Raw genomic sequence first — 27824 nt, forward strand, 5'->3', positions numbered from 1 at the left:
TATTTATTCGGTACAATAAATGATAGTTGTGTAATGGCAATGTGCTGTTTATGTCCCTTTGTCCCTCACAAGCGTGACATTTTGTCATATTACATATTCGCAATAGTTTCGTTCAGATGTAGAGACGTGGCTCCATGCATGACGCAAGGAATTACACGATTATCTTGTCTTTCGTAAATGTAGCACTAGATGGCACTATCGCGTTTACGACTATCGTAATGGTAGAGCAAAGAGCAGTTCGTCTCGAGACTGTAATCCTATAGTAATTATATTATTGTACGTATGTGTGAATTCAATACATCATCTAAATAGGTCGTATACCACGAGGGTACACACAGTTAAGCGTATTTGACTTGGATGCAAACTTTTGGTCGCACTACGCTCACTGCGCACGTTCCCTTACCAGGAAGAAGCCAGAAGCAACAGATGAGATACTTCACCGTGCTGCAGAGCAGAAACATTTCGTCCACCTGGTTTCGGCGAACGCGTGTTTGCAATAGTTATAGGAATCTGCTTATTTGGAATTTGGCTGAGACATTGGTACCAATTCTTGCTTTGATTCTCTTCACTCGAAGTTTTGGAGTCATGGTCACGCGTGCTGCCAGGTTTGTGAATGTCACATTATTTTGATTTCAGACATATTTTTACATTGGTATATTAGCTCTGCAATGCGTAAGTTATGGATACACTGGAGATTGTCTTAAACGTTTTTACCAGTATAATAGTAGGCTAATGCATTACAGTACCTTCAAAATGATACGATTACACTGCACAATGGCAACATGAAGTTGTATTCCCTGTTCTGTATTTACGTCACATTGTCCACGCTTTCAGGAGGCCTACCTGTTTCATTTATTAATAGCTTAGTCCATGATTCATAGGCTACTTGTGACATGTAATTAACATACTTTGAAACGAGACTTCATGGTAGAATGATCTAAATGTATATACCAATTGAATGTCCCCATCAACAGTAAAGTGTTGTTTGCGTTGTTGGCAAATTGCAGATTGGTATGGTATACATCTGTTAATTGTGGCATAATATCCTATAACGCGTAAGTAAGTTACAGTCCGTTGTGCCTTTCTACCTTTACTGCAACGCATATTGCCAATGGAGGGGTTTGAGAGACACGCATCTCCAGAATACTTGAAATGTTCCCATTTTTTTCCCGCGCCCGTTATGAAAGGAAACCTTATGTGTGGGCAGACTTAAATAGCCCACGGAAGAAAAACGGTGGTCGTGAATGTCGCGTTTGTTCACATTACACTGAATTGCATTCCATCAGACTTGTTGGCAGACTAGTTTTGGGCAGTATAACGCCAGTCTCGAAATTACGACCTGAATTCTTGTAGATTGAAGTAGGGCAAAGTCACAGCTATTGCCTAAGTTTATTCTCGTCTCAAACAAAGCTCTTCCGGCATGAAAAGGAATATTATGAGTACCCACTTCAGTTGAGATTCGCATAGTTCATACAGAGTGAATTTACAGTAATACTGAATACATGTACTTTAATAACCAAGTACAACCAATAAGCCTAAACACAATTGTATGAAAGAGCTGCGATATCATGCTTTACACCAACTGAACATCATTCACACTATCCACTTGTAGCCCCTCTTGTACTGCAGCTAACACTAAAGAAAGCCGTTGATCACAGCAATTAAGTGTCAAATAGTGAACATTAAGGGGTGCTGATGTTGCTCAGAAGAAGTTAAATTCCTAAAATAATTTGTCAACTTTATCAATGGTAAGGATATATTACAAAGCAAAAAGGGAATTCCATGTCAACTCAACACACTTTTGGACCACACCATTACAGATATTTATTAAATGATAAATGGTTGGCATTTATATAGCGCCTTTATCCAAAGCGCTGTACAACTGATGCTTCTCATTCACCCATTCATACACACACTCACACACTGACGGTGATTGGCTGCCATGCAAGGCACCGACCAGCTTGTCAGAAGCATTTGGGGGTTGGGTGTCTTGCTCAGGGACACTTCGACACAGCCCGGGCGGGAGATTGAACCGGCAACCCTCCAATTGGCAGACAACTTATTAGATTTGGCATGCTGATTCGGCCTTATAAGAAGCCCCAGAAACATACCTTGGATCGTTCATCTGGGAGATATGGGCTAACAAAATTTGTCTGACTTTGACTTGCCCTATATCCAGTACTGTGGGTCGTAGAGAAATGGTTTTGTATCACTTTAAGTCGGCACCAGCTCTATCTTTTACACACACACACACACACACACACACACACACACACACACACACTCACTGAGCACTTTATTAGGTACTCCTGTACCCCAGCTTGTTAATGCAAATATTCAATCAGCCAATCATGTGGCAGCAACTAAATATGCATAAAAGCATGCAGACATGGTCAAAAGGTTCAGCTGTTTTTCAGACCAAATGTCTGACTTTTGTGTGAAAGAGTGAACTGTTCAAGGTAGCCCACAGCAGGGGTGTAGCTAGGATTTCTGGGCCCCTTGAAAGATATTGCTCTGGGCAATTAAGTAATATGGCACTAGCGGCCGTGCTGTGTTGTGTGTGTGTAAACATACAGCTTGTATACACAACTTGTATGCACTGTGCACGTGAAATTCTGCTGGAGGAATGCAGCACCACTTTACCATGAGAAACTTAATCAACTCGCACTAAGTTGATGACAGTTACAAAAATATCCCTTAGAATCCTCAGTTTGGTTCAGATCTGCTGACTGAGAAGCCAGTGACATGGTAATTGGTAAGCACCCCTCTGTCGAATATCTAAAGGAATGTGGTGGTTTTTCCCTCTCTTCCCTCCACAGGCATAAAATGGAACGCCTTTTGGCAAATGGGAGTCACGATGCCAGTCTGTAGACAAATCTAAAGGTGTCATGTCTTTTCGTCCTGAAAGATTTCGCCTTTCTAAGCATCTATGACATTCAATTAAAATCAGGAATTGAAAGTCTTGACATTATATTGACGTTATATTGTTGCTGAGGCCCTACTGTTTGGAATGTACATTTGTGGAAAGTTGTAGTTTCAAGAGCAGACCAGCATGTTGTGACTTGTCGTATCACATATAAAATATTTTACCTGAAGGTGGAGATTGTACAATTGGCTGGATTTACATGTATCGCCTACAACTATCTCCTCAGCTGTTAAAAACAGAAGTGCATTTCCATTTTTGTAGAGATATTCAATAGCTGTGTTCATTTAACTCTGAACATACATATTCATGTTTCGTTGCTATTCTTTGAGTTGGATAAATGTATCATACTGCTTAGCCCTGCTTCCATCAACATAAGGCCACTTTAATAATCAGAATCAGAATCAGAAAACTTTATTGTCATTGCACATAGTACTTGGAAAACAAAATGGGAGTTGCATCTGACCCGGTAGTGCAAATAGTAGTTAAAGTGCAGTAATAACAGTGCAATGTTATTGTATTGTATTATGACAGAAATATCATGATATTAACAAGTAGTAGCAGAAAACGTAATTAATTAAATTTGTCAGATAATTTAAATAAGCTATTCCTCACCTAATCAGGATGAGGATGCTAAAGGTGGTGCAACTAGTCATTAAGTTTAAGAGGGTAATTACGTTTTCACATCAGAGATATGATTGTTTGATCACTTTCATTACATTATTGAAATAATGAAAGAAATGTGTTCTGTGTTTACTCCGGTTCCCTTTTGTCTAATATTGCATTTTGTGTGAGGATATGAAACCATTCAGACAAATATGCAATAGTAGAGGAAATCAAGACGGGGCCTTTTTATTCCGGGTTGGTATCTGGGGAATCTTTGCATCTGCATCTGGTTTTGTGATCAGTCTTGCATGGGACCTGACTCACAGCCTTGGTTTTTGCATATATATATTTTTTTTACATTTCATCCCTGACTTAAAAAAAAAAATTGTGCTGTCTTTTGGTATTTTAACTTTGGTCTTGGCTTTCCTGGGATTACCCTGGGAGAAGCAAGCTGCAGTTTGGTATCATGTTTTATTAATTTCTTCTGTGACTGGAACTTTTGTAATATACATTGTTTGTTAAGGTAGTTGAATCTGTGTCTAGATGATTTAATACATCTCAATTTTTATCTGTTTATGAGTTGTACATTTTGACAAAGGGTGATACATAGAGTTGCACTGCCAATCAACAATTTTGGCAAATTCATTGATAAGCACAATGATAATTTGTCAGGAGAGGCACTAGGCAGAGTGGACATTCCAGTTTCAATTTCAAATTCCTGCAAGAATTCTGTTGACACCATTCTGTCTTCTGAAGGGATTGAAGTTGAATGTGCTTCTGAATACAAATATTTGGCTGTTTGGATTGATAGAAAACTAACCTTATAACAATATAGAAGTTAATTGGGTCGGTAATTGAGACAAAGTGGATATAGATAGGTCGGAGTGCTGTCAAAGTTGTTACCAGGGGCAGTACAATTAAGCCTTGAACCTTTTTGTTCAGGCTCTTCTGATGCCATGGCCTCTAATGTCTAACTGTGTGTAAAGAAAATATGTGTGGTGGTGGAGACCTGGCTGCAAACTTCTTCTGTTTTGGGCAGTCAAACTAATTTTACTTGGAACAGCGCAGCAGTTAAAAATACATTTCCTTTTTACTTTTTAAAAAATCTCCCATAATGAAGTGTTGCAGTTCCCCTTTAGTGTACAGCTGTAATTGGCACCCATTCACCTGACCCCTTGTACTGTATTTCTCTCCTGCGCTGTATATTAACACACAGTGATATTGCAGACACTAATGTGTATGCATTGGCCATTTTTTAAAGCTTGGCATTTCTGCAGCATTGGCTCTATCACCAAGTTGCTGTGGTTTACTGGCAACGTTTCTTCTTTTGTTTTATTTCCTGTTCAAAACAGCCTAATGTCTGTACTGTAATGCCTAAATAAGTACTGTAATGTCTCCAGTACTTTGTGAAATGTGCATTGCAGTCGACCTCTGTATGCCTTTGGCCAAATGGGGGCAAAACTGACAGTTTTTTAATGTGCTGTTCTTTTTGTTTTTATATATTGCACTCAGTGCGTACATATAGTGCAGTCTGTACGTATTTGAACAGTGGTACAATTTCTGTTCTTTTGGCTCTGTACTCCAGCACCTTGGGTTTTAAATAAAATGATGAGGTTAAAATGCTGACTGTTACCTTTAATTTGAGCATATTTACATCCATTTACTCCCAATTTTAGGGGAACAAAAGTAATTGGTCAGTTGTCTTCTCAGCTATTTCTGGTTACTCCAGTGTATTCAATTGCTTCCTTAGTGCATAAAAGACATTTTCCAGTATCTTATTTTGATTCAAGGTTTTTGATTGCCTTTTGAGTCTGTTATTGGCATTTGTCAACATGCGGACCAGAGTTGTGCCAATGAAAGTCATTATGAGACTGAGAAATAACAAAAAAATTGTATTAGTGTATAATGATGAATAACCTGTTATCGTAGGTGATCCTTCTAAAGCACTTGCATCTGAATTTTCAAATGTGATAGAATCTTTTAACTTGCTCCAATGGGTTTCAGGTCCCACTCGTTGTGGCCACACTCTTGATCTATTTTGACTCTTGGTTTAAACCTAAATAATATACTCACAGAGGATATACACTTAGTGATCACTTGGGTATCAGCTTGTTAATGTAAATATTTAATCATTCAATCATGTGGCAGCAACGAAATGCATAAAAGCATGCAGATGTGGTCAAGAGGTTCAGTTGTTTTTCAGACCAAATGTCAGAATGGGGAAGAAATGTGATTTGTGACTTGGTGTGATTTTGACCGTGGAATGATTGGACAGGGTGGCTTGAGTATCTCGGAAACTGCTGACTTCCTGGGATTTTCATGCACAACTGTCTCCCGAGTTGGCAGAGAATAGTGTGAAAAAACAAACAAACATCCAGTTAGCAGCAGTTCTGTGCGCAGAAACGCGTTGTTAATGAGAGAGGGCAGAGTGGTCAAAGCTGACAGGAAGGTGACAGTAATGCAAATAACCACAAATTACAACAGTGCTATGCAGAGGAACATCTCTGAATACACAATGCATAGCTACAGCAGCAGATGACTTAATAAGTCTAATACCAAATATAGTGCTCACTGAGTGTATGCGTTTCTGATCACTTAACCATTATCCGTGATGTACAACTTTCAATTCCTGTTAGTCATCAATGCTTTGTTAGTTCTCGCATCATTAACAGAACATACTGCTGCTATTTTTACCGCTTCACATGCTGGTCTCGTTTAACTGAATATTAATAATTGTAATGATTTATGCATGGTTTCTGCCATAACAAACGATTCACTCGTGGTTTAAGTACAGGGCCTCAGCTTTCGTGACGAAATGAAGAAAAAACCCCAAACACCTGTCTGACAGATCAGAAACAGTCTTCAGGAGGCAGGTGTTGATATGACAGTGACTACTGCTTGTAGAAAGCTTTACAAACGTACCTCCAGAGGCTACACGACAAGCCACAAGCCTGCCTATTTCTGGATAAATAAGTTTTGTGGGAGCATTGACTTGTTACCAGAAGAACATTTGGTTTCCTGGAGTCCTAGCAGTCTCTGCCCTCTGCAGACATTAATCAAATTCCATGCAGGAAGTCGCCTTCAATCCATTTACTCCAGGAAATACTAAAGTTAGACTTTAGCCAGATCCTCAAGCCACAAGTTTTTTAAAGAGGCAAGCCTTGCATTTTATCTTTATTACGACTGCAGAACTGTGTAGACCGAAAGAGAATCTAAAAAAAAAAGTTTTGTCAAGCACAAGTTACCACCACTGCCAGCAAGCTAGTTTTGATTTCATTGCGGTCTACTTGCAATAGGAAGCAGGAAGCATGTTGTTGTTTTTTTTTTTTTTTTTTTACATAAAAAGAAATTTGTGCATCTAAGTATAGTGCTCACAAGCCCATAGGTTCTAATGCTGTTGGACTGAGAGAGCCAGTAAGGCAGGGGTCACTAACCCTGTTCCTGGAGATCTAACACCCTGTAGGTTTTCACTCCTACCTTAATTTGGACCACCTGATTCGACCAATTAGCTGCTTCATCAGTTCTCTAGCTGTTGTGAATGAGGTGCGCTGTGTTAGGGTTGGAGTGAACCTACAGGACAGTAGATCTCCAGGAACAGGGTTATTGACCCCCGCAGTAAGGGAATGTCAGAAAAAGCTTTCTGGTGACCCAGTTACTTCTGCACAAAATAAGTTGTTTCATTCTTCCTCCCAGTGTCTAGAGTTTGCTTCTTTTCCCAGCTACGGGAGGTCAAGATCAAGTCCTGCCTGGTGAAGAACACATCACTGTTGGGTTCTGATGGCAGAGAATCTTCCGGCTGGGTTGCTGGAAGCTTGTGTGGTCATTGGAGCTGACAGCGATAAGCTGAAACAAGTTTACCAGGTAAATTAGCGTTAGGGTGTTATGCCAAAATTTGACATCAGAGTGGCATGTCCAAGTGGTGTTTGGTTTGATCAGAAAAAGTTCATTTTTCCCAACCCTTAAGAGCAGTGCTGTAATGTTTTGATACCTAAAAGGAAACCACTCACAACCTCTTTTCTTTTTTGGTCTATATTTGCCACAGACCGGTCACATAAAGTGGTTATATGAAGAGTATAAAGAGTGCGCAGTGTTTTGAGGAAAAACGCAGGCAAACTTTCAACCTTTACTGTGTGACATTGAAGTTTTGGTTAACTAGTTTTGGTGACGCAATCGTGATTGTCAAGACCATTTTTTACCCTCTGTTTATACATGTTATTCCGCAGTGTTTATCTGTGTTTGCTGCATTATGCTTTAAAAATGTCCCGGCTGCAGGAAAGGGAGTTCCCGGTGGTAGATGCAGAAGTCCTGCAGGTGCATGCTCCCCCCTTTGTGGTGAAGGAGGCTGCAGGGGCGGCCCCGGGGCCCAACACTATCAGCAGGGTCCAGCGACGCCGCTCCTTCATCAAGAGGAAGAGGGAGAGACACAGGGGACCTCCAGGCGAAGAAGATGACGTCAAAAACGGCGAAGGCGACACCAACAACATCAGCGTTCCAACGGACATTGACCTCGTGGCCCTGCCCCAGCTCTGCTTCCCTGGTAACCGTGGAAATAAGAGACCTGCACAGTGTAGAGTTTTGATCATGTCTGGATAATTGATTAATGACTATTGATTAGGCTGGTGCAACCTTGGTCCTGGGAACACATTTTACTGTGTCTACCGTATCTCCAACTTACTTAATTATTTTTCAATACTTACTTTGAAACAACTGCATGCTCAGTAGTTTTTAAGGGCTACTAAAGACAAATTACTTCATGTTTGTTATAATCATGTAGTGCTATGCTGGAGCTATTACATTGTAAAGGGTAAACATGTACTGTGCACCACATCCTAAATGAAACCTTGTTGAAATGGGGTTGGGTAATGACTTCAGACCCGTAGAGATGTGGTGGTTTAAACAGACTGAACACGCTTAATGTACAAAACAGGAAATTCATCGCCCCAGAAGTAGCAACTGTCAGATTACACACTGATACGGTAGCAGGCTAATCTGGGGGAAACTGCTGTAAATTGGCAGTAAAGTGTTCATACAAAACTAGGATTGTGCATGAAAGTCAATAAGATGAGACCTATGCAGATCCTTCAAATATGCTAATACAAGTTATAATGGCATAACATTCAATATATGACTCACATTTGAATGTTTGCATTTTATTTTTCTCCCTACCTAGGAGGCCTTCAGATATCAAATGACTCAAGAGAAGACTGCTTCCATTTCCTGGTTTTCACTGATGTATTTGGCAACCAGACACATGGGGTGGTGGTTCAGTATTACCGGCCTGTACAGGTGGGAATTCAACCGATTCCTGGACATTGAACATTTCCTCTAGGTTGGGCCGTTGAATACATGGTCATATGTGCTGTTTGCTATTTATTTAATTATTCTGGTTCTTGCTATCTATATTGACTCTGGAATGATTCATGTGAAAATGTATTGCCAAATAATTATCTTTCCATTTGCATCTGTTTCCTTTGAGTGTTTTGCAATAGTAGCTGCACTGGCCTGCAACGCTGTGTGATCAGGTCGACCTTCTCTTCCAGTTCTCCAAAGACAGTACGCTGCAACAAAATGGAGACTGGCCTTCGTCAAAGTCGCCAAGACTATACAGCCCTTTTGGGATCTGTGTCATATCCAAGTATCCTTACTACAATGCCCTCAGGGACTGCCTCTCATGGTAAGTGCCCAGAGTGATGTCACCCTCTTAGTTCTGGCTTAGGTATGTCTTTTTCTCTGGCTCTCATTTTTTGTTTTGTTTATTTTTCTCTGGATACCGTGTGTATCCACAGCCTGCTAGTGCAGCTGAGAACGTGTCGCACGATGGACTTCGAGGAGCAGGTGAAGGAGTTCGCCTCCAGGCTGGCGCTGGTGCCCATACCGCCTCCGGGACAGCTCCACGTGGTGAGCAGCCATGCCAGGGCCTGCTCCCTCTGACCACCTCCTCATCCTGTCAAGTCATTCTGAACCAGTGCAGTTTTCATCATTCATATGAAACGGAGGTCTGAGTGGCTGCAGAGTGGATGAGGCACTTGGTCTTAGTGCAGTCAATGAGCCCTACTGTCCTGGTGGAATCCCAGGGATGTTTCAGCAATGACATGGGCCTACAGTTCTGAGTGGCTAATTTTCCTAATTTTTCAGTGAGAAAAGAAATAGTAAAATTTCAAGTAAATTATTTTCTTTATTTTTTTTGGTGAGAGGAAGAACAAGTCTTTCTTTGGGCAGAAGTACAGGCACGACATCAGGGCTTAAAGTTCTTAGGCACAACGCCTGATTTCAGGCATAGAGTTTTAAATTCATATATAAATTCATATAATTCAATACATTGAACACATTTCCTCCTGCACAACTTTTCAGACTCACAATGTTTTCATGTTATAATCCCTACAACCCAGGCGTTTGGCCTCCGGCCCCTGCAGATTGTGCTGCCCTCCAGAGAAGACAAAGATAGCCCTGCTGTGGACCTGGATCTCCACCTGCCCTTCCTGTGTTTCAAACCCAGACAGCTTTTACAGGTGGGTAGACTTATAGTAAGGACTAAAGGAGTAAGGAGTAAACGTACGTTACGATTCTTCTGTGCCGTTTCTGCAAGCCTGAATGCTCTGTTATACCATAAATGCTTTTCATTTTTTGAGGATGCCTTTGGATATTAAATTGCTTTTCCAATCACAGATGGATCTGTGAATTATTTGAGCAGGGAAACTAGATTTTAGCAGAGAAAATAGCCCCCCCCCCCCCCCCCCCCCTCCCATATGCACAATTCACTCTCACTTTACACCCCGCTAGTTATGCTATCAATGATATCAATATTTAGTTGACGCAATGGACTAATGTCAGAGTGAAATTACCCTCTATTCTGCATGAATTGCACATGAGTATAAATGTGTGTGAATATGAATATATATTGAACGGTGCAGGTGTCAACCCAGTGGGTCTTTGTACATTATTTAGTTGTGTACGCATGACATTCCGCACAGAAACGACTGGCCGTGCGTTTACGTGCGTGCGTGTTTGTGAGTGCACGTGTGTTTCTCTCCTCTCCCAGATCGTCACCTGCATCATGACGGAGCAGCGGGTGGTGTTCTTCTCCTCGGACTGGGCCCTGCTCACGCTCATGGCCGAGTGCTTCATGCTGTACATCCGCCCGCTGCTCTGGCAGCACCCGTACGTGCCCATCCTCTCCAGCCAGATGCTGGACTTCCTGATGGCCCCCACTGCCTTCCTCATGGGCTGCCACCTGCACAACTTTGAGGCTGCCACGGTAAAGCTCTCGTTGTGTGCAATATTGTCAGCAAACAGGCTTAGGCTTTGACGAGCTACATGTCTCCGGGTATAGCACTCCTGTAGTACTGTGTGGACAGCAGGTTGTAATAGGGCGGCCTGTAGTGTAGTGGTTAAGGTACATGACTGGGACCCGCAAGGTCGGCGGTTTCGATTCCCGGTGTAGCCACAATAAGGCCCTTAACCCTGCATTGCTCCAGGGGGGATTGTCTCCTGCTTAGTCTAATCAACTGTACGTCGCTCTGGATAAGAGCGTCTGCCGAATGCCAATAATGTAATGTAATGCAGTAACTTGATGCAGTCACGAGTGCTTCAGAAGAGTGCACAGACCTCAGCCGCAGTGATCTTTGTGTGGTTGCAGGTAGCACTGTGGCAACTTGAGCCAAAATGGCAGATTTCACACTTGAGAGAGAGGAAAAGGGGAGAGAAAATCTAGGTGGCTGCTGTCTGGGTTTGTATGAGTGTGACACAGGGTGAGCTCTGTTGACCTCTTGCATTTCTGGTCAGGAAATGGAGGACCTGGTTTTGATCAACATCGATGATGGAACGGTGTCGTACTCCGGTTCTGATGATGACAACATCCCGGAAATGCCGCTGGAAGCTACAGAGTGTTTCATAAAACGGTAGGAAAAAGAAGAGCTAGATAGATACTCTTGAGTGTGGGCTTATAAAATATTGCCCTTCACATGAAAAAATCACATTCATTCTGAACCTGTTGGATGAGAATGCTTACTTTATGTTGTGATTTTATGAATCAGATGGCCATATGCCAATTCAATTCAATTCAGTTTTATTTGTATAGCCCCCAAATAGCATATGAGGTAAACAACTCTTGTAGGGAGAAAAACCCTCAAACAATGACAAGAAAAAAACTCCCTGATGGGACAAAATCTTGGGAGGAACCCGGCTGTAGGGGGATGCCCATCCTCCACTGGCCTATAGGTTGAGATGGTAACAGTTCTGGTGTGTATTTCTAAGCATGGACATTTATGATTTATTTTGTGTTCTGTTTTGGGTAGTAACTGCCAAGTATTTCTCGCCGTTGTCAATAACTGGGCAATGCAACATTACGTGGCATTATGGCGGTGGGTCACAGATACTTCCAAAGTGAATGGCTTCTTTTTGAGCTGCTTGTTCTTCCTGCAGGAGGGAGGGGCTTCGGGTGCACTATGACCTGGAAGTCTGTCGCCTGGGGGCCAGCACAGACCTTAACGAGCTGCGGTCACAGAGGAGGCAGTGGCAAGAGAAGCTCAACAGAGAAATCCAGGCTATCATGCTAGAGCTAATTGTCAACATCTTCAGGTCAGTCATTTCTCGCTGAGTCACAGGTCGAAAACCTCCAGGGGGACTGTGGCTTGCATGTTAAACTGACACGTAAGCTGGAGGAAAGCAGTTTTCAGCTCACCTCCCACTCTCTTGCGAGAAAACTGTCCAAATAAAAAGGAAAAATGAGAATTTGGATATGTTTTTAGGTTGTCATTCTTCTGGATCTATTGATGACAACAAGCAGCTAAAACTAAAATGTTTGCTGCAATAATGGCAGTAATGGAGTTTGCTGTATTAGCGGTGTAAATGGATAATGGACGTACATGGTTGGACAGTAGTGATGATATGTTTTTGGTATAGTAGAGTGACTGAGAGTGAGCTCCATAATGTTTGGGACAAAGACATGTTTTCTTTTCTTGATTTGGTTCTAATTTAAGTAAAGGTTTTTTTTATGCATTTTGGTTTCTCCTGCACGTTTTTGTGTATAGTTCCCCCATTTCAAGGCACCATAACATTTGGGACAGAGACCTTAACAGGTGTTTCTGATTAGTTGGGTGGATTCAATTGTTTCTTTTGTGCTGGTATAAGAGCTATTTTCATCTTGCCTTAGCCTACTGTAGGCTTTTGATTGCCTTTGGAGCCTGTTATTGGCATCCACACGAGTTGTGCCTGTGAAAGTGAAGGTAACCATTATGAGGCTGAGAAGTAAGACAAAAAAAAAGCAGTCCGCAGCATAGACCAAAATCAGTTATAGATGCATATACACTCACCGAGCACTTTATTAGGAACTTATTCTTATTCATGTGATTATCTAATCAGCCAATTGTGTGGCAGCACAATGTTGGTGCCAGACAGGGTGGTTTGAGTATCTCAGAAACTGCTGATCTCCTGGGATTTTCACGCACCCTAGTCTCTAGAGTTTGCAAAGAAGGGTGCAAAAAACCAGTGAGCAGCAGTTCTGCCAACAGAAATGCCTTGTTAATGAGAGACGTCAGAGGAGAATGGCCAGACTGGTCAAAGCTGATAGGAAGGTGACAGTAATGCAAATAACCACACATTACAACAGTGGTATGCAGAAGGGCTTCTCTGAACACACAATGCATCATAACTTTAAGTGGATAGGTTACAGCAGTAGAAGTCTAATAAATACCTAATAAAGTATTGTGTATACATACATATTGTATACACACATGAGCCAAAGCCTTATGACCACCTGCCTGATATGCTGTTGGTCTTCCACATGCTTCCAAAACAGCCCCTGACCACTGAGGCATGGGCCTCTGAAGGTTCCCTCTGGTATCTGGCACCAAGACATTAGCAGCAGATCCTTTAAGTCCTCTAAATTGTGAGGTGGAGTTATGAGATAATCAACATTATTCGCTTCATCTGTGAGTGGTCAAAATGTTTTGGCTCATCAGTGTACATGTCTGTGTGTGTCTGGGTATATTCATTTGAATTTCATGTAATTTCAAGAGCACATAAACCCTGCACGGATTATGTAATTGACATTGTAATTTTATTGACATTTTTCAATGATGGTGAATGGCAATGCTTTTTATCCCAGGGAAGTCCATGATCATCTCAATTATGAACACAGAGTGTTTAACAGTGAGGAGTTCCTGAGGTCCAGGGAACCCAAGGATCAGCAATTTTATAAACAGGTATTCTCTGCGTTTTTTCATATGTGCTTGCTTGTGTGTGCCCTGCGATGGACTGGCGACCTGTCCAGGGTATATTCCTGCCTTTCGCCCAATGTATGCTGGGATAGGCTCCAGCCCCTTGCGACCCTGTTCAGGATAAGCGGGTTCAGATAATGGATGGATGGATGGATGGCTTGCTTTTTTCTTTTTTTAAATTAATTCCACATAACATACATCAAATTACAATCATTGGGTGGGCCAAAGGAACAGATAATCATTTGTTCATATATACCTGCTCATTTCATTTCCCCTTTGTCTCTGGTAGGTTTTGGACACGCACATATTTCATTCCTTTCTGAAAGACCGTCTGAACAGGAAGATGGATTCTTTCACACGCATGGAGCTGACCACTCGCTCAGAGGCACAGAGGTGACTCCCAAAAGCCACAGCCCCTCTCTCCACGTGCCCTCGTCACACTATCCTGGAAAGTCCTGCATTTCCTTTGCATTTGTCCATCAGGTTTTTCCTTTCTGCTCTGTGTTTAAGGAGTAACATGGTAGATGGTCTGGTGGCTCACCTTGCAAAGACACTGGCTTTGCTCATTCCACATTGTTCAAACTCACTGAATCAGTTAAAGGAGTAACATGGTGGTTGGTCACACTTTCTTGGTTTGTAGGTGCAAATTGCACAAGAGGGCATTGAAGAGACACAATGAAAGTATTAAATATGTCTTTTCTTTAGTTTTGGAGGATTAAGCATTTTGAATTTAATAATGCAATCATCACACAAAAATGTGCTCTCCTTCTGTGGTTTGTTTTTTCTTGTGGTGCTTCATGTATTGCGCTGTAAGATGTATTGTACTGTAAGTGCATGAGGTAGCAGGTGTTCTCTGACCCAGGCTGGGGTTTGTTGCAGGATGAAGTTATCGAACGACAGCCCCCGCAGACCTACCATGCAGGAGATGGCCCGCAAGCACTCCCTCCCCGAGCATCGAATGAGCAAACGCCTGGGCCCGAGCCTGCCCAGTCTGGGGCCGGAGAATCTGCTCGGACCGCCCTACACGCAAGCCACGCTACAGAAACTCATCCTGGAGAGCGGTAAGGCCTGCAAGCCTCAATCACACTCTGCACGCATTTTCGCTAACCACTGTTCATCAAAACTGAAGCGTACCAATGACTGTGGTCTGAGTAATTATATTCATAGTTTACCATGATTGTTTGAAAATGTACCTTCATCGTTTGTCTCGTGTATCAAGACTTTTTTTTTTTAATTGTATTTTCTTAAAAACGTCAATGAATTAAAAGCTACAGACAGTTTAACTTATTTTATGAGAAAAATAAGATGCCCTTTAACATTTATATTTTATGAAATCAGCAATTTGATGGCTTTACTCCATTCCAAAGCCCTCTGATGTTCTGCTGGTTATTTATGTGGTATTTTACAAATGTCCTCAGGGTCCCTGAAGGTTTCGAGAACTATTAAAACCTTCAAGCTCCCAGAGTTTCCCCCGCCGCTGGCATATCAGTACGTTCAGAACTACTACGCCGAGCTCATCGGCCTGCTGGGGAAGGCCATCGCCTCCGTGCCTCCGGAAAATTCCACCCTGCTGGCCAGGTACTACTACCTGCGTGGCTTCATGAACACCGTGGGCGGGAAGCCGGTGGACGCCCTGGCCGACTTCCAGACCCTGTGTAAGACGGACATGGACATCTTCCCCGGCGAGCTGGTGAAGGAGCTGGCCAACGCGCTGTCTCAGAGGGAGCGCGAGCAGGCGGAGCGGCAGCCTGAGATCAGGCGCCTCCTCAGCAAGGTGAAGAAGGAGCAGGACGGCGAGCGGGGGCGCCGCGACGACGGCGTCAAGAAGTTCCAGCTGCCCACCACGCACATGCGCCTGGAGGACTTCGTGAAGCGCGTCCAAGAGTCCGGGATAGTCAGGGATATCGGCACCATTAACCGCCTTTTTGAGGCGTTGACTGTAGGTGAGCGGGGACGGGAAGGTGAGGTTAGGTGAGAGAAGTCGGAGGGGAAGGGTTTGCATACTGCAGGTGGGTGGGATGTGGGGTTGGTTGGTTGGTTAAGAAGTAGGTGTGCGATATTTGTTGAAATGATTCAACCTCTCAGTTTCTCTCCCTGTCTCTCCCTATTTGTTTCTGTGTTTCCCTTCATAATCATTTAGCTGACACATGCAGTGTTATAGTGGTGTGTTAATTGGGCCGTTTCATTTTCTGTTCATACATACTGGAATAATACCTGTCATATATAGTGGGTGTTTCAGTAGACAGTCACTGACAGTGACTGGCTAATTCACTCCTCTTATGCCTCATGCTTCGTAAATACTACAGCCCCTCTGCTATACTAATCATACTTTGATGTCCACATAGCCTATGCTTTTGATTGGTCCGCTGCATGATTGATCTAACTCTCCCTCAATCCACTTTGTTAGAATCATTTAAGGGTTGCTTGGGTGGGCAAGGTGCGGACACAACAATGGCGCCTTCTTCCAAGTCTGTGTTTTACATTGATTCCTGTCTTGATGGTAAGGAAAGCCAATGACCGCATTCCAAAGCCTTGCGCATGCTAGCGTGCTTAGCAGTAGCGCACTGTAACAGCATGTCCCTCTCGGCCTCTAACTGCTCTCTGCGCCAGTTTGATTGCTTTATGAGCCTCAGAACCTCTTTCTCTTGCTTGAAACCCTGAAACCAAAACATGAGAAACATTGGCCTTGTTTTGAATATTTCCACTCTGCTGAGACGACGGTCTTGTTTGAAGACTTTTGGCACGCTGGTCCTGTTTGCTGCTAAGCTCTGCACGATGCTGTAGCTGTGTGTAATGGGTGAGATACAGGATGCATGGTGCCCTCTGTGTCAAATGTGTGCATTTCTGATGCACTCCTGCTTTATTCTTTAAGTAGTGTAATGGTGGTTAGAGGTTGTGCTTGACAACATTTTTGATGCATGTTATGGCCAATTGTCTTTTACAGACTGGAAGCTTGCAGTACTTGTTTGGCCAACAGTAGTCAGACATAGTCTTTTTCAAAGAATGAAAGGAATGTAAATGCATGACAGGCTTTTTTTAGAAGCAGGCGTATGCACTTGTAGTCTTTTGGTGTGTTAAGAGTGGAGGGGATGTGATGTAATCGGGCTTTCCAGAGTTTCCCTCTCGGGTGAGCCTTGTTAGCCACACAAAGGGAAGTCTGGTCTTGCATCACTAACCATTTCACTGATGCAAGGAGAGTACACATTGAATAGGTTCAATGTATGATTAAATAAGAATTTTTGATTTTCCGTATTTGTTAAACCATGTATGACCTGGAGGTGCAAAACGGAATGGACGGCTGAACAGGATTTGAATTCCGTATATGAATATGTCTATAGGGTACCGGTTCAGAAGTATGTTTTATATGGCTTATTGGAGGTGTGTGTATGTGTGTGTGTGGAGTTGGTACAAAGTGCATGTTTAACTGATTCAGTGAGTTTGAACGATGTGGAACGAGCAAAGCCAGTGTCTTTGCAAGCCACCAGGCGCAACTGAAGACCAGCTCATCTCCCTCAGGTCAGCTGAAGCAGGTTGACCCGGAAGTGTTCCGCCTCTTTTACACCTTTTGGAAGGAGACCGAGGCAGAGGCACAGGACGTGCACCTGCCCGCCAGCGTCATACAGCACCTGGACACCAACGAGTGCGTGTATAAGCTGTCCTGCTCCATCAAGACCAGCCAGGGAGTGGGAAAGATCGCCATGACGCAGAAGAGGCTCTTCCTGCTTACCGAGGGCCGGCTGGGCTATGTGGAGATCACCAAGTTCCGAGATCTTGAGGTTCGGCTCAGTGCTTGCTGTACTCGCTCTGTGATTAGTGGAGGTGGATCACAACGCTCACCCTGTGTTTCATGGGATCGGAATGCCATGCTTGCTGTGTTTTTAGTGTGAATACCAGCTAGCTGTGTGGCTACTGAGAGTGGATTACTCTACTAGCTGGGCTTTTAGTGAGGGTACAAAGCTAGCCATGTAGTTAGTGCTTGTGAATTACGGTACTAACCATGTGGTTAGTGGGGTTGAATTACCATACTAGCTGTGTTTTTAGTGAGTGCCGAACTAGCCGTCTGGTTAGTGAGAGTGGATTACCATACTCATTCTGTGTTTAGTGGGGTTGGATTATCTTACTAGCTGTGTGTGTAGTGCCATTGTCACTGTGCTTAGCCACACTATGAGATGGTGAACTACATGTATTTTTTAGCAAAGTGGTTAAACTGCATTTTTACACAGGAGGTGAAAATATCCTCTGCGCCCTTCCTGCTGCTGAGGATACCCTCACTGAAGATCAAGTGTCAGTTGAAGAAGGAGATGTTCGAGGCCAACCTCAAGTCTGAGTGCGACCTCTGGAACCTGATGGTCAAGGAGATGTGGGCCGGGAGGAAGATGGCCGACGATCACAAGGTCAGGGGCTCGGCTCTGCTCACCTCTAACAGAAAGTGTTAAGTGGAGGATGTTAAGAAATATACACACTTAAAATACAAACATTCAATAGATGTTAAATACATACACACATCACATTTTACAAAAAAAAGGATACATGCGTGTTATATATACACTTTTGAAGTTAAATTCTTACCACGTTGGCAAGGAGTCAAACTGCCTCACCTCATTGGCAAACTTTTTGTCTTATGTAGCAAAAACGTAGCCTAATATAAATAACATTTCAAACAAAATACTTAAGATTGACTTATTCTTTGGTTTTTCTAGTGCACACACAGGCCTCCCATGAGAGTTCACATCAGCCTGTCCCAAGTGGTTAGTGCCGGTGTTTATTTTTCATCCGATTTCTTCTCCTCAGGACCCACAGTACATGCAGCAGGCCTTGACCAATGTGCTTCTCATGGACGCTCTGGTTGGCTGCCTGCAGTCACAGAAGGCCATCTTCGCCGCCTCTAAGCTGGCGTACTTTGACAGGATGAAGCTGGAAGGTGCGTAAACCGCTTCCCCCAGAGACTCTGCCACAAGGCTCGCAGAAAGACCAGCCTGTTCCGCCCGCGTTTCCTATGTACGCCTGCTGCATCTGTTCAAATGCCTGCTGTGGTTAAAAAAAAGTTTGAAGCCGTAATTAGTTACACGTGTCACATCAGGAAATGGGTGGAAATAGGTGGAAATAGTTTAGACTTTTCAGTATCGTTTGTTAATAATTAGATATTGTATTTCATTTCAAGAATGAGGAATCTCTCTCTCTGTACTTTGTTCAGTACCTATGATGGTGCCAAAAACGACATCTGAGACGCTGAAGCACAAGATAAACCCCTCCCTGGACCAAATCTCCCCACAGGGCGTGGACGTCTTGCTCTACACACCTGGTATGACTGAACTGCAATCCTGTATTTCACATTTCCAAGGATGTTTCACAACAGAGGCACATCACGTTTCAGTTTCACTTTGTATCCACTGTTAGGGAACAAAAGTAGGGATTGTCATGAATAGGGATTGGTCATTTTAATGTGAATATTGTATATTTTAAAATCAATATCTGTTTATTAAATGTATTAGCATTTCATTGGATACTGTCTGACAATGGAGTGATACCAAGGGGAATTTACATGGGCATCTTGGTTGCAAGTTAAATGCAGAGGGAAAAGTACTGTAAAAAGTGTACCGTCTACATTGTAAAGGGATGCATGTGGATAGTTTGCAGTGTCACCCGCGAGCAAAGTGTCCTTTTATAGCTACTGTTAGTAGCTAGCTACACTACAGACATGGTCATGCAAACTTCCAACAATCTTTCTGACTGATCTAAACTTCTGTCACGTGACATTACGGAAACAGTGATAGGTTTCAAGATAACTGCAGTGCAAAGACAAACACTTACCAGCTCGATTACAGTCTGGGCTGCATAAAATGGCCAGCCAATTATCAAGGTCAGGAACAGGCATTTTGAAGCAGTCCTGCAGCTACCATTGGATTTCGCAGAATAGTTGCATTTATGTTAATAGTTAATGAATGTTTAAAATTTAAATTAATCTAAAACAATAAACCAACTACATTTTTAATTGATCATAAACACTTAATAGATAGATTTAATTGATAATTTTTGTGAAGGAGTAAATCCCCCTATTCTTGGTCAAAGGCCTGCATGACTTTTTTTCCTTCCCATTGACCTATTGGAAGTTTCTAGTCCACTTGGTGTCTCACCCTCTCTCTTCCTTCAACTGTGACCTGCATTGCAGTGAAATATATACCAGCCCCTCACATGTAATCAGTAGACTAAATAATAACAACAAAATGATATACAACAAATAACAAAATGGGGAGAAATGAAGACCCCCAATCTTCTTGGGTTGGCATTGTTGTGCCTGGGTGGAATTTATACTTTAATAATCCTGCTTGATTTATGTAGTGCTTCAACAGTGAGGATATATAACCTGTTCCGTTGGCCTTCAAGCCAGAAAAGCTAATTTTGTTGTAGAGAACATACACAACCCGTTGTAAACTTTGCTAGCTCATTTTTGTTCCTGTAGGAGAATTGGTATACTCATCTCAAACTCAGCTCATACCCTAATTTGTTTGTCTGTTTGGCCTGTTTGTGTCTTGTTAGAGAGTCACATGGTTTCATTACATGGTCTCAAATTGACCCAATGCATTAGTGACACTGGGGAAGCACAGAGCACCATTGAGGCCCAATTCCAGGCAATAAATCTGCCTCTTGGAAGACTTCCAGGTCACTCCCTCTTGGAGAGGCGGGAAAATGTGAGGCAGGATGTGACTCAGTGGTTTGTTTCCCGTAACAGATCCACTGCATAAATATTCCAGATGGTTGTGGTCACGAAGAGTATAGTTGCCGTTTACTGAGGATGAGAACGCATAGGTTGGTGTGGTTTGCGCCGTTGCTCTGGTAACGGAAGGCTTGGCCTCCAGGTCAGCTGAGCTCCGACCCGGATGGGGACGGGAACCCCAAGCTGTGGTGCGCACTGAATGATGGGAAGGTGGTGGTGTTCGATGCAGCCAGCTGGTCCATGCAGCAGAACTGCATTCAAGTGGGGGTTTCCCAACTGGTAAGGGTACCACAGGGGACTATTTCCATTTCCTTTTTTTTTTTTGTGGGAACCGGAGCTCTTTAAAATCTATACCGGGACAAATACTAGTACTGCCACACTCACAAGACGATGATGATACAGCATACAGATATGTTTATTTTAAGTGTTTTTCAGATGATTTTGTTTTGTTAGTATGGCACCATTCTACTGTATACACTCAAGGTCCCTGTCCTTAAAATTGACATAACACCATAAACCAATGCATTTTAAATAATAATAATAAAGATAATAATTGGCTATGAAATGCAGTAGAAAGAAAGAAAAATCTGTGGTTTCTTCATCAAAATCTCCCCCTAGCGCAGCTGTGCATTTGACACATTGACCATATGTAACATGGATGATTCTGTTTAGTCAATAAAACTGGCCTTATTTTTTTAAGAGAAGAAGGAAACTTTGCATTACTCAGCACCAAACCTTTCTCAGTTCTGTGCTCTTGAAATTGTGTATTAAAGAATAAACTAATTTTATACATGTACACTCCCTGTTGTAATCCCTGGGATTGTATATCTGGGAACTGTATCCCAATAGTGGATTTTGCTTGACTGTAGATTAGTTGATTAGTGATTAGTTGAGAGCAAATGCGTATTATTTCAGGAATATAATGTTCTCTGGCTTCCTGTATTATTATCACGCCCTATGCTGCCCCCTGGTGGCCTGGTGGCCTGGTGGCCTGGTGGCTTTTACTGCACGTGAAAGGCCTTTCTATTTGAAACCGAAACGGGTGCTTCCTGTTGACGCACCTCCTGCCCAAGGGTGGGTAGGCCGCTCCTTGCTCTGAAATTGGAAAAACCTGCCTGTTCTGTGTGTCCAGAATTGCATGCTGGGAATGGACCTGCATCAGGTATGGATTGGCTCCCAGGACTCGACAATTTACATCATCAATGCCCGCAGCATGTCCTGCCACAAGCAGCTGACGGAGCACCACAGTGAGGTCACAGACTTCGCCCTGGAGGAGAGGAGTGACAAATACAGGTGAGACCCTGTCTCCATTGGTGGGTTTAAAAAGCTACTCTTCTAATGCCCAATTGCAACACATAAAAGGCTTTTGTGATCCCAAGATTGTAAAAGTTTGATGCAAAATATTGTCCTGTGTTTTGTACACAGATATACTCTCAGTGAGCACTGTATTTAGTATTTATTAGACTTATTTTTTAGACTTCTACTGCTGTAGCCTATCCACTTAGAGTTATGATGCCTTGTGTGTTCAGAGATGTTCTTCTGCATGCGACTGTTGTAATGTGTGGCTATTTGCGTTACTGTCACCTTCTTGGCAGCTTTAACCAGTCTGGCCATTCTCTTCTGACGTCTCATTAACAAGGTGTTTCTGTCTGCAGAACTGCTGAACTGCTGCTCACTGCATTTTTTGTTTCGTTTTTGCACCATTCTTTGCAAACTCTAGAGATGAGTGTGCATGAAAATCCCAGGAGATTAGCAGTTTCTGAGATACACAAACCACCAACACGGTCACATTTTTTCCCCATTCTGATGGTTGATGTGAACATTAACTGAAGCTCCTGACCCATATCTACATGATTGTATGCATTGCACTGCTGCCAAACACTTGGCTGATAAGATAATCGCATGAATAAGTAGGTGTAATCAAGTAAAATGTTCCTAATAAAGTGCTTGGTCAGTGTATATGCGCACAGTTGAACCTCAGAGATATGAATCATACTCAACGAAACGTGTTGTGACCCTCGAAGTAGCACAATGAGAATGTATTGTAAAATAAGCTCTTTACAGTGAATCTATGCATCATATAATAAAGAAAGTGAGTAGTAAATGGAAATACACTTTCTATTGTAAAAAAGAAAAGAAAAAAAGAAAAACATTTCCTATACAGCATAACTACGTGACTACGTGTCTAAAATCAAGTTCATGAGGCAAAACCTGAATTGTTATAAAAGGTAGGAATTGGGATAGGCTTTTGGATAGGGATAGAAGGGGACCCAAGATTGGGTCTGAAGAGGGTGGTCTGCAATCGAAAGATAGCCAATGATTCTGCTCACCTGATGACGTTGGGAAGGTCGTTCCATCACTGTGGGGCCAGTACAGACCGGTGTCGAGAGTGGCAGAGGAAGGCCTTTTGCCTTAAGGCAGGAGAATAGAGAGATCTAGCTCTGGGTGTAGGGTTTGAAGAGTGATTGGAGGTGTGGTGAATCTGTTCCAATCGCTGCCTGTAGGCTTGTTTTAAAGGCTTGTTTTAAACTTGATGCAAGCTGGAACGGCAGTGAAGTGAGATGAGGAGGGGTGTGGCATGGGCAGGTTTGGGAAGGTTGTGGGCAATTCGCATTGGCTACAGTGGTTTAGTGGCACATGCAGTAAGACTGATTAGAATGGTGAAAAGAATTGCAATATAGACCAGGCATGAGAGTGCCAGGCCTGGACTAGGAGTTGTATAGAGTAGTTTGTGAGGAAGGGGTGTTACCTAGGGTTACCCCTAGGGCTGTTGCCATACAGCTCTGAGAGAGCTCTCCTGTAGTATCTAGATTAAAGGAGATGGGTGGCAGTGGTTAGGAAGTGTACATTAGTCTTAGCCAGGTTGAGTTTAGGTCTTGTGTTTACCACCCTGTATGAGATGCCCGTGGTACTTTCCTACCCTCAGTGACACCTGGAAGTCAGCATGCTCAGCTCAGCCAACCACAGATGATATCAAATCTATTTGTATCTATGTTACTGAGCTTGCTAGTTTGCTAAGCGCATGAGATAGATGTCCTTCAGGCAAGTGATGTGTAGTGAAGCCTGAGTGCCAGTTGGACCAAGTACAGAGCCTTGGGGGACACCTGAGCACAAGACAAACCACCATCCCAGGAAACCCCAAAGTCCTGTCCAGAGATGTAGGATTTAATCAATTTAAGAGAAGCGCCACCAAGTGGGTGGAAAGTATGCTTGCTGATTGAAGTTCCTTGGTGATTAAGGAACCGGGCAATCTCGGAAGAGTTAGGTGCTGCTCGCCCCAGGGTTTGGGAGTAGTGGCTAGTTAATAATTCTGGATGGTACAAGTATCCAGGAGTCTATTTCTTTAACAGGGGAGTGTCTTGAGGCTCCTTGAAGGCTGCAGGAACATATAAGATTCATATAATGATGGATGATATGTATCATATAATGATACAATATAATTAATTGATTGTAATATTTATGTTTTTGATAATGTTGGACGGGTAGCATTTATGAATTTAAAAAAATAAAAAATAAGTATTGTATTTAGAATTTTGACATCACTTCCAAAGTTTCAAATGTGTACATCTCCAGTTTTGTTTGTTTACACCTCAAACTGTCTTCCTCACAGCCCAATGCAGGCTTACTCCTGCAGTATAGATGGGATGATTATAATCTGGGACGTGTCCACACTCCAAGTGAAGAAGCAGTTTCGGCTGACCTGCGACAGGCTGCAGTCCATTCAGCTCTCCAGCGGAACACTGTGGTGCTGTAAGTATCTAACGGAGGTGTAGATTCACTTTAAAGACGATGCAGGGAGGCTTGGCCTCACTTCAAATCGATTCACCAGAAACTAGAGGTGGAGGAAACCTCTTGGCCACACCTATTTGGTCAGACGCGGCCTTTTGGAAGTCTGACCCCGTGTTTATCGGAATGCCAAGGTGCCAGAGACTGCGTCGTGGAGCTGAGGAAGAACGGAGTGGTGCATCGGAGGGTGTCTCTTCCGGAACAACTCCAGAGCAAGCCCGCTGGGTTCAGCGGCTTCACCTTCCTCACTGAGGTGCGTAGCGCTGGCGTGAACCAGCCCTTTCACTGCAGGGTCCACTACTAGGGCGGCCTGTAGCGTAGTGGTTAAGGTACGTGACTGGGACACGCAGGGTCGGTGGTTCAATCCCCGGTGTAGACACAATAAGATCCACACAGCCGTTGGGCCCTTGAGCAAGGCCCTTAACCCTACATTGCTCCAGGGGAGGATTGGCTCCTGCTTATTCTAATCAACTGTACGTTGTTCTGGATAAGAGCATCTGCCAACTGCCAATAATGTAATTTCATGTACTCCCGCACACATTACACATTCACAGAATGCAATTACAGATTTCCATTTACATGTATAGTTCAAAGATGTCACACGTTGGGATTTCAGTGCTGGTCGCATATTATGGTACTGTTTTGTGTAAAGTATGAATGTTGAAATTGTATAGAAAAGGAAAGATACGGTGGTTAACTCTAACCCTAACTCTGGAAAAATCTGAAAAAAAACATTGAATGCAAAAAAGAAATAATTGTATAGAAAAGGGGAAAAAATATTGATCGCTATGTTGGTCAGCATCCTGTCATTATAGACCAAATTACAATGTTAGGCCATGTACTGTAGTTAATGTTAGAAAATAACAGCCTACATACCAGACCTTCAGCTTAACAGTGGATTCTCCCACTGTGAAAAGGTAGGTGCAGATTAGCTAGAAGACGACATTGGGCTGAATAAAATGGCTTTTTATTGTGATCACTTGGCTAACTGAACACGGGTAGACACTGCTAGGCTACCTAGTTAGTTATCCCAGTATATTTTTTTGGTATTCCTTGTTGATAGTACAAAATGTCCACGGTGACTGCAGGAACAAGTATGAAACAAGAGAGCTAGCAAAAAGACACTTAACAGATTATATTTGTAGATTGTATTTCAGTGTCAGCTTTATCCTCTTGATCGCTTCAATACCACAACCACCTTATACCTGACCATCATCAACGGCCGTTTCATTCAAATCTTTTCTACCCGGACGTGCTGGGCTTTGTTGTTGACTTCACGGGAATGAGTCCTATACTACTAAATATTTTCAGTAATCACAGTAAAATATGCAAAAATAAACTAAAGCTAGAGATGCAGTCTAAGCCTGTCACAGGTCAGTTCAGTGCTTCACAGCTCACTGCATGGTACTGCTAGAGGTACCCTGGCCCTGTAGTCTGGCTGGGGCAAAGCCACCCTGCATGTGACACGAGTCAGTGAGATTACCTGGCTGTATTGCAGAAGGACCAGGTGTGGACCGGCTGTGCAGATGTGGCAGAGCTGTGCATATGGGACACCAGGGACCTGTCCAAACCTTACCAGAGGATTCCGCTGGCAGACTGCAAGGGCGTCACCTGCATGATCAGAGTCAAGAACCAGGTGAGCCCTCTGACACGCCACGGGTACATTACCGTGTGTAGAGGTAAAATGGTAAATGGTTGGCCTTTCATATAGAGCCTTTATCCAAAGCGCTTACAATTGATGCTTCTCATTCACCCATTCATACACACACTCACTCACCAACTGCAAGGCACCAACCAGCTCGTCAGAAGCATTTGGGGGTTAGGGGTCTTGCTCAGGGACACTTCGACATAACCTGAGCGGAATCGAACCAGCAACCCTCCGACTGCCAGGCGACTGCTCTTACCGCCTGAAGCAATGTCGCCCCATGTACATCTTCAAGGCTGTTGTTTGCCATTTTGTCAATTACTTTAATAAGAAATGCAGTCCAAAGACATTGCTGCAAAAGAGCATGCATGCTCAGTCAATTTACCCGATATAAATAAAGGTTCATAATAATAGACATGCAGGTTAGGGACTACAGATAAAAAAGAGCTCATTAGCTAACTCTGGCACATTTACATTGACATGAAAACTGAAAATGTTGATTAATGTGCACTGTCCCACGTAAATAAATAAGTAAGAAGAGAGAAGAAGAAAAAATAGCACGGTGAGTTATTGAAATAATGTCCTCGTTTTTCTCCGTCTCCTCAGATCTGGGTGGGCTGCCAGGGATTGAGCTACGGGAAGGTGCGGGGGAAGATCTACGTGGTGGACATGGAGCGGCTGAGCGTGGAGAAGGAGCTTGTCGCGCACACAGACAGCGTGCAGGCCCTGTGCTCGGCCGAGGACCGCTACGTCCTCAGCGGCTCCGCCAGCGAAGATGGCAAAATTGCCATCTGGAAGGTGGAATAAGAGCCTTCAGTCCTGGCGCTGCCCCCTGGTTTCCAGGAGGGCCGAGGACCTCTGCAGTTCAGAAGATGTGAGGTAGACACGGAGCATTTCAGAAATATGCCAGAAAATACAGATATCTACCTGATACGACTCTTCCTGGACCGTTATTGTTATGTTGGGGAAGTTTGTTGGCAGTGTTTTCTGTGCACTACTGCACCCATATTAAAGACACTGTCTCATCTGCATTACTGGATCAAATGGCCTCTTTGCTGCTGATGGAGGCTGGACATTGGTGTATAAACTACCTGAACTGGAAGAACAAAGTACTACAAAGTACCCCCTCTCTCTCCTCTTTCACTTGCTCACTCACACACACACACACACACACACACACTTCTATTTGCTTTCTTGAGTATTAAACATTTACTTTATCAACTCCTCAAATTATGATCATAGATCACAATGAGTACTTTTAAGCCATAACCTTTATGTTTTGTGTACTTTGTACTCCCACAAATAAATGTATCCATTTTTGTGAACATGAACATTTCTCCAACTTCACCAGCATTTATGAAAAACATTTGTTTTTAAGTATACATTTAAAGATTTGTATGTTGTGAAATGTATGTTTTGCTTGGTCCGGGGCTGGCAGTAAACTATTGGTAGCCCAAGGAAAATAATTATTTGGAGATTGCGTTTCACGTTATATCCATTTGTTGTTATCCAAATGTATGTTAATATTGTTTTATATTTATTCCTGTGTTTTATTATTATAAGTGAATAGTACTTGTATTTAGACCAAAATCTATATGATAGTATTCTTCTAGAATTATGGTGAATATTCTGTATAGCTATGCTTTTAAGCAAAAATTATATTCTTGTATTACTGTATCATTTTGAAAGCTGAAAGAAAGACCTAATGGACTTCTCTCACTGAGCTGCTTTACCACTGGGGGGCAGTAGAGACCCTTTCAGCCATTTTAAGGACGTCCATCCAGCCATATAAAATAAAAGTATTAGCAAGTGAAATTCTTCAAAAGTAGCTAATACATATGGTTTACTGTGATCATCAATGTGTTTGCACAGGAAATGCGTACCCATTTATGTCATTAATATTTTTAAATTGTCATTGTAATGAGGAATGTG

At 42.9% G+C, this 27824-nt stretch overlaps 1 protein-coding gene across 4 annotated transcripts; it reads left to right on the top strand.

The window, feature by feature from the left end:
* Window positions 1-225: 225 nt before the first annotated feature.
* dennd3a (DENN/MADD domain containing 3a) lies at window positions 226-27824 on the top strand. 4 transcript variants are annotated; one of them, XM_061255272.1, is made up of 25 exons: window positions 226-605; window positions 7223-7390; window positions 7802-8066; window positions 8700-8815; window positions 9070-9203; window positions 9316-9427; window positions 9919-10038; window positions 10569-10784; window positions 11312-11427; window positions 11951-12106; window positions 13635-13731; window positions 14036-14139; window positions 14626-14807; window positions 15165-15689; window positions 16154-16246; window positions 17263-17522; window positions 17970-18140; window positions 18538-18667; window positions 18941-19048; window positions 20604-20740; window positions 21594-21754; window positions 24072-24211; window positions 24382-24500; window positions 25746-25883; window positions 26499-27824. In XM_061255272.1, the coding sequence occupies exons 2-25, from the start codon at window positions 7307-7309 to the stop codon at window positions 26697-26699; spliced, it is 3885 nt and encodes a 1294-aa protein (XP_061111256.1). In that variant the 5' UTR covers window positions 226-605; window positions 7223-7306; the 3' UTR covers window positions 26700-27824. The 4 variants fall into 4 exon arrangements, with proteins under 4 accessions (XP_061111256.1, XP_061111257.1, XP_061111258.1 ...); XM_061255273.1 differs by having other exon boundaries at window positions 7249-7390; XM_061255274.1 differs by lacking the exon at window positions 16154-16246.

Source organism: Conger conger, chromosome 9, assembly GCF_963514075.1.
Source record: "Conger conger chromosome 9, fConCon1.1, whole genome shotgun sequence".
NCBI classification, from domain to species: Eukaryota; Metazoa; Chordata; class Actinopteri; order Anguilliformes; family Congridae; genus Conger; species Conger conger.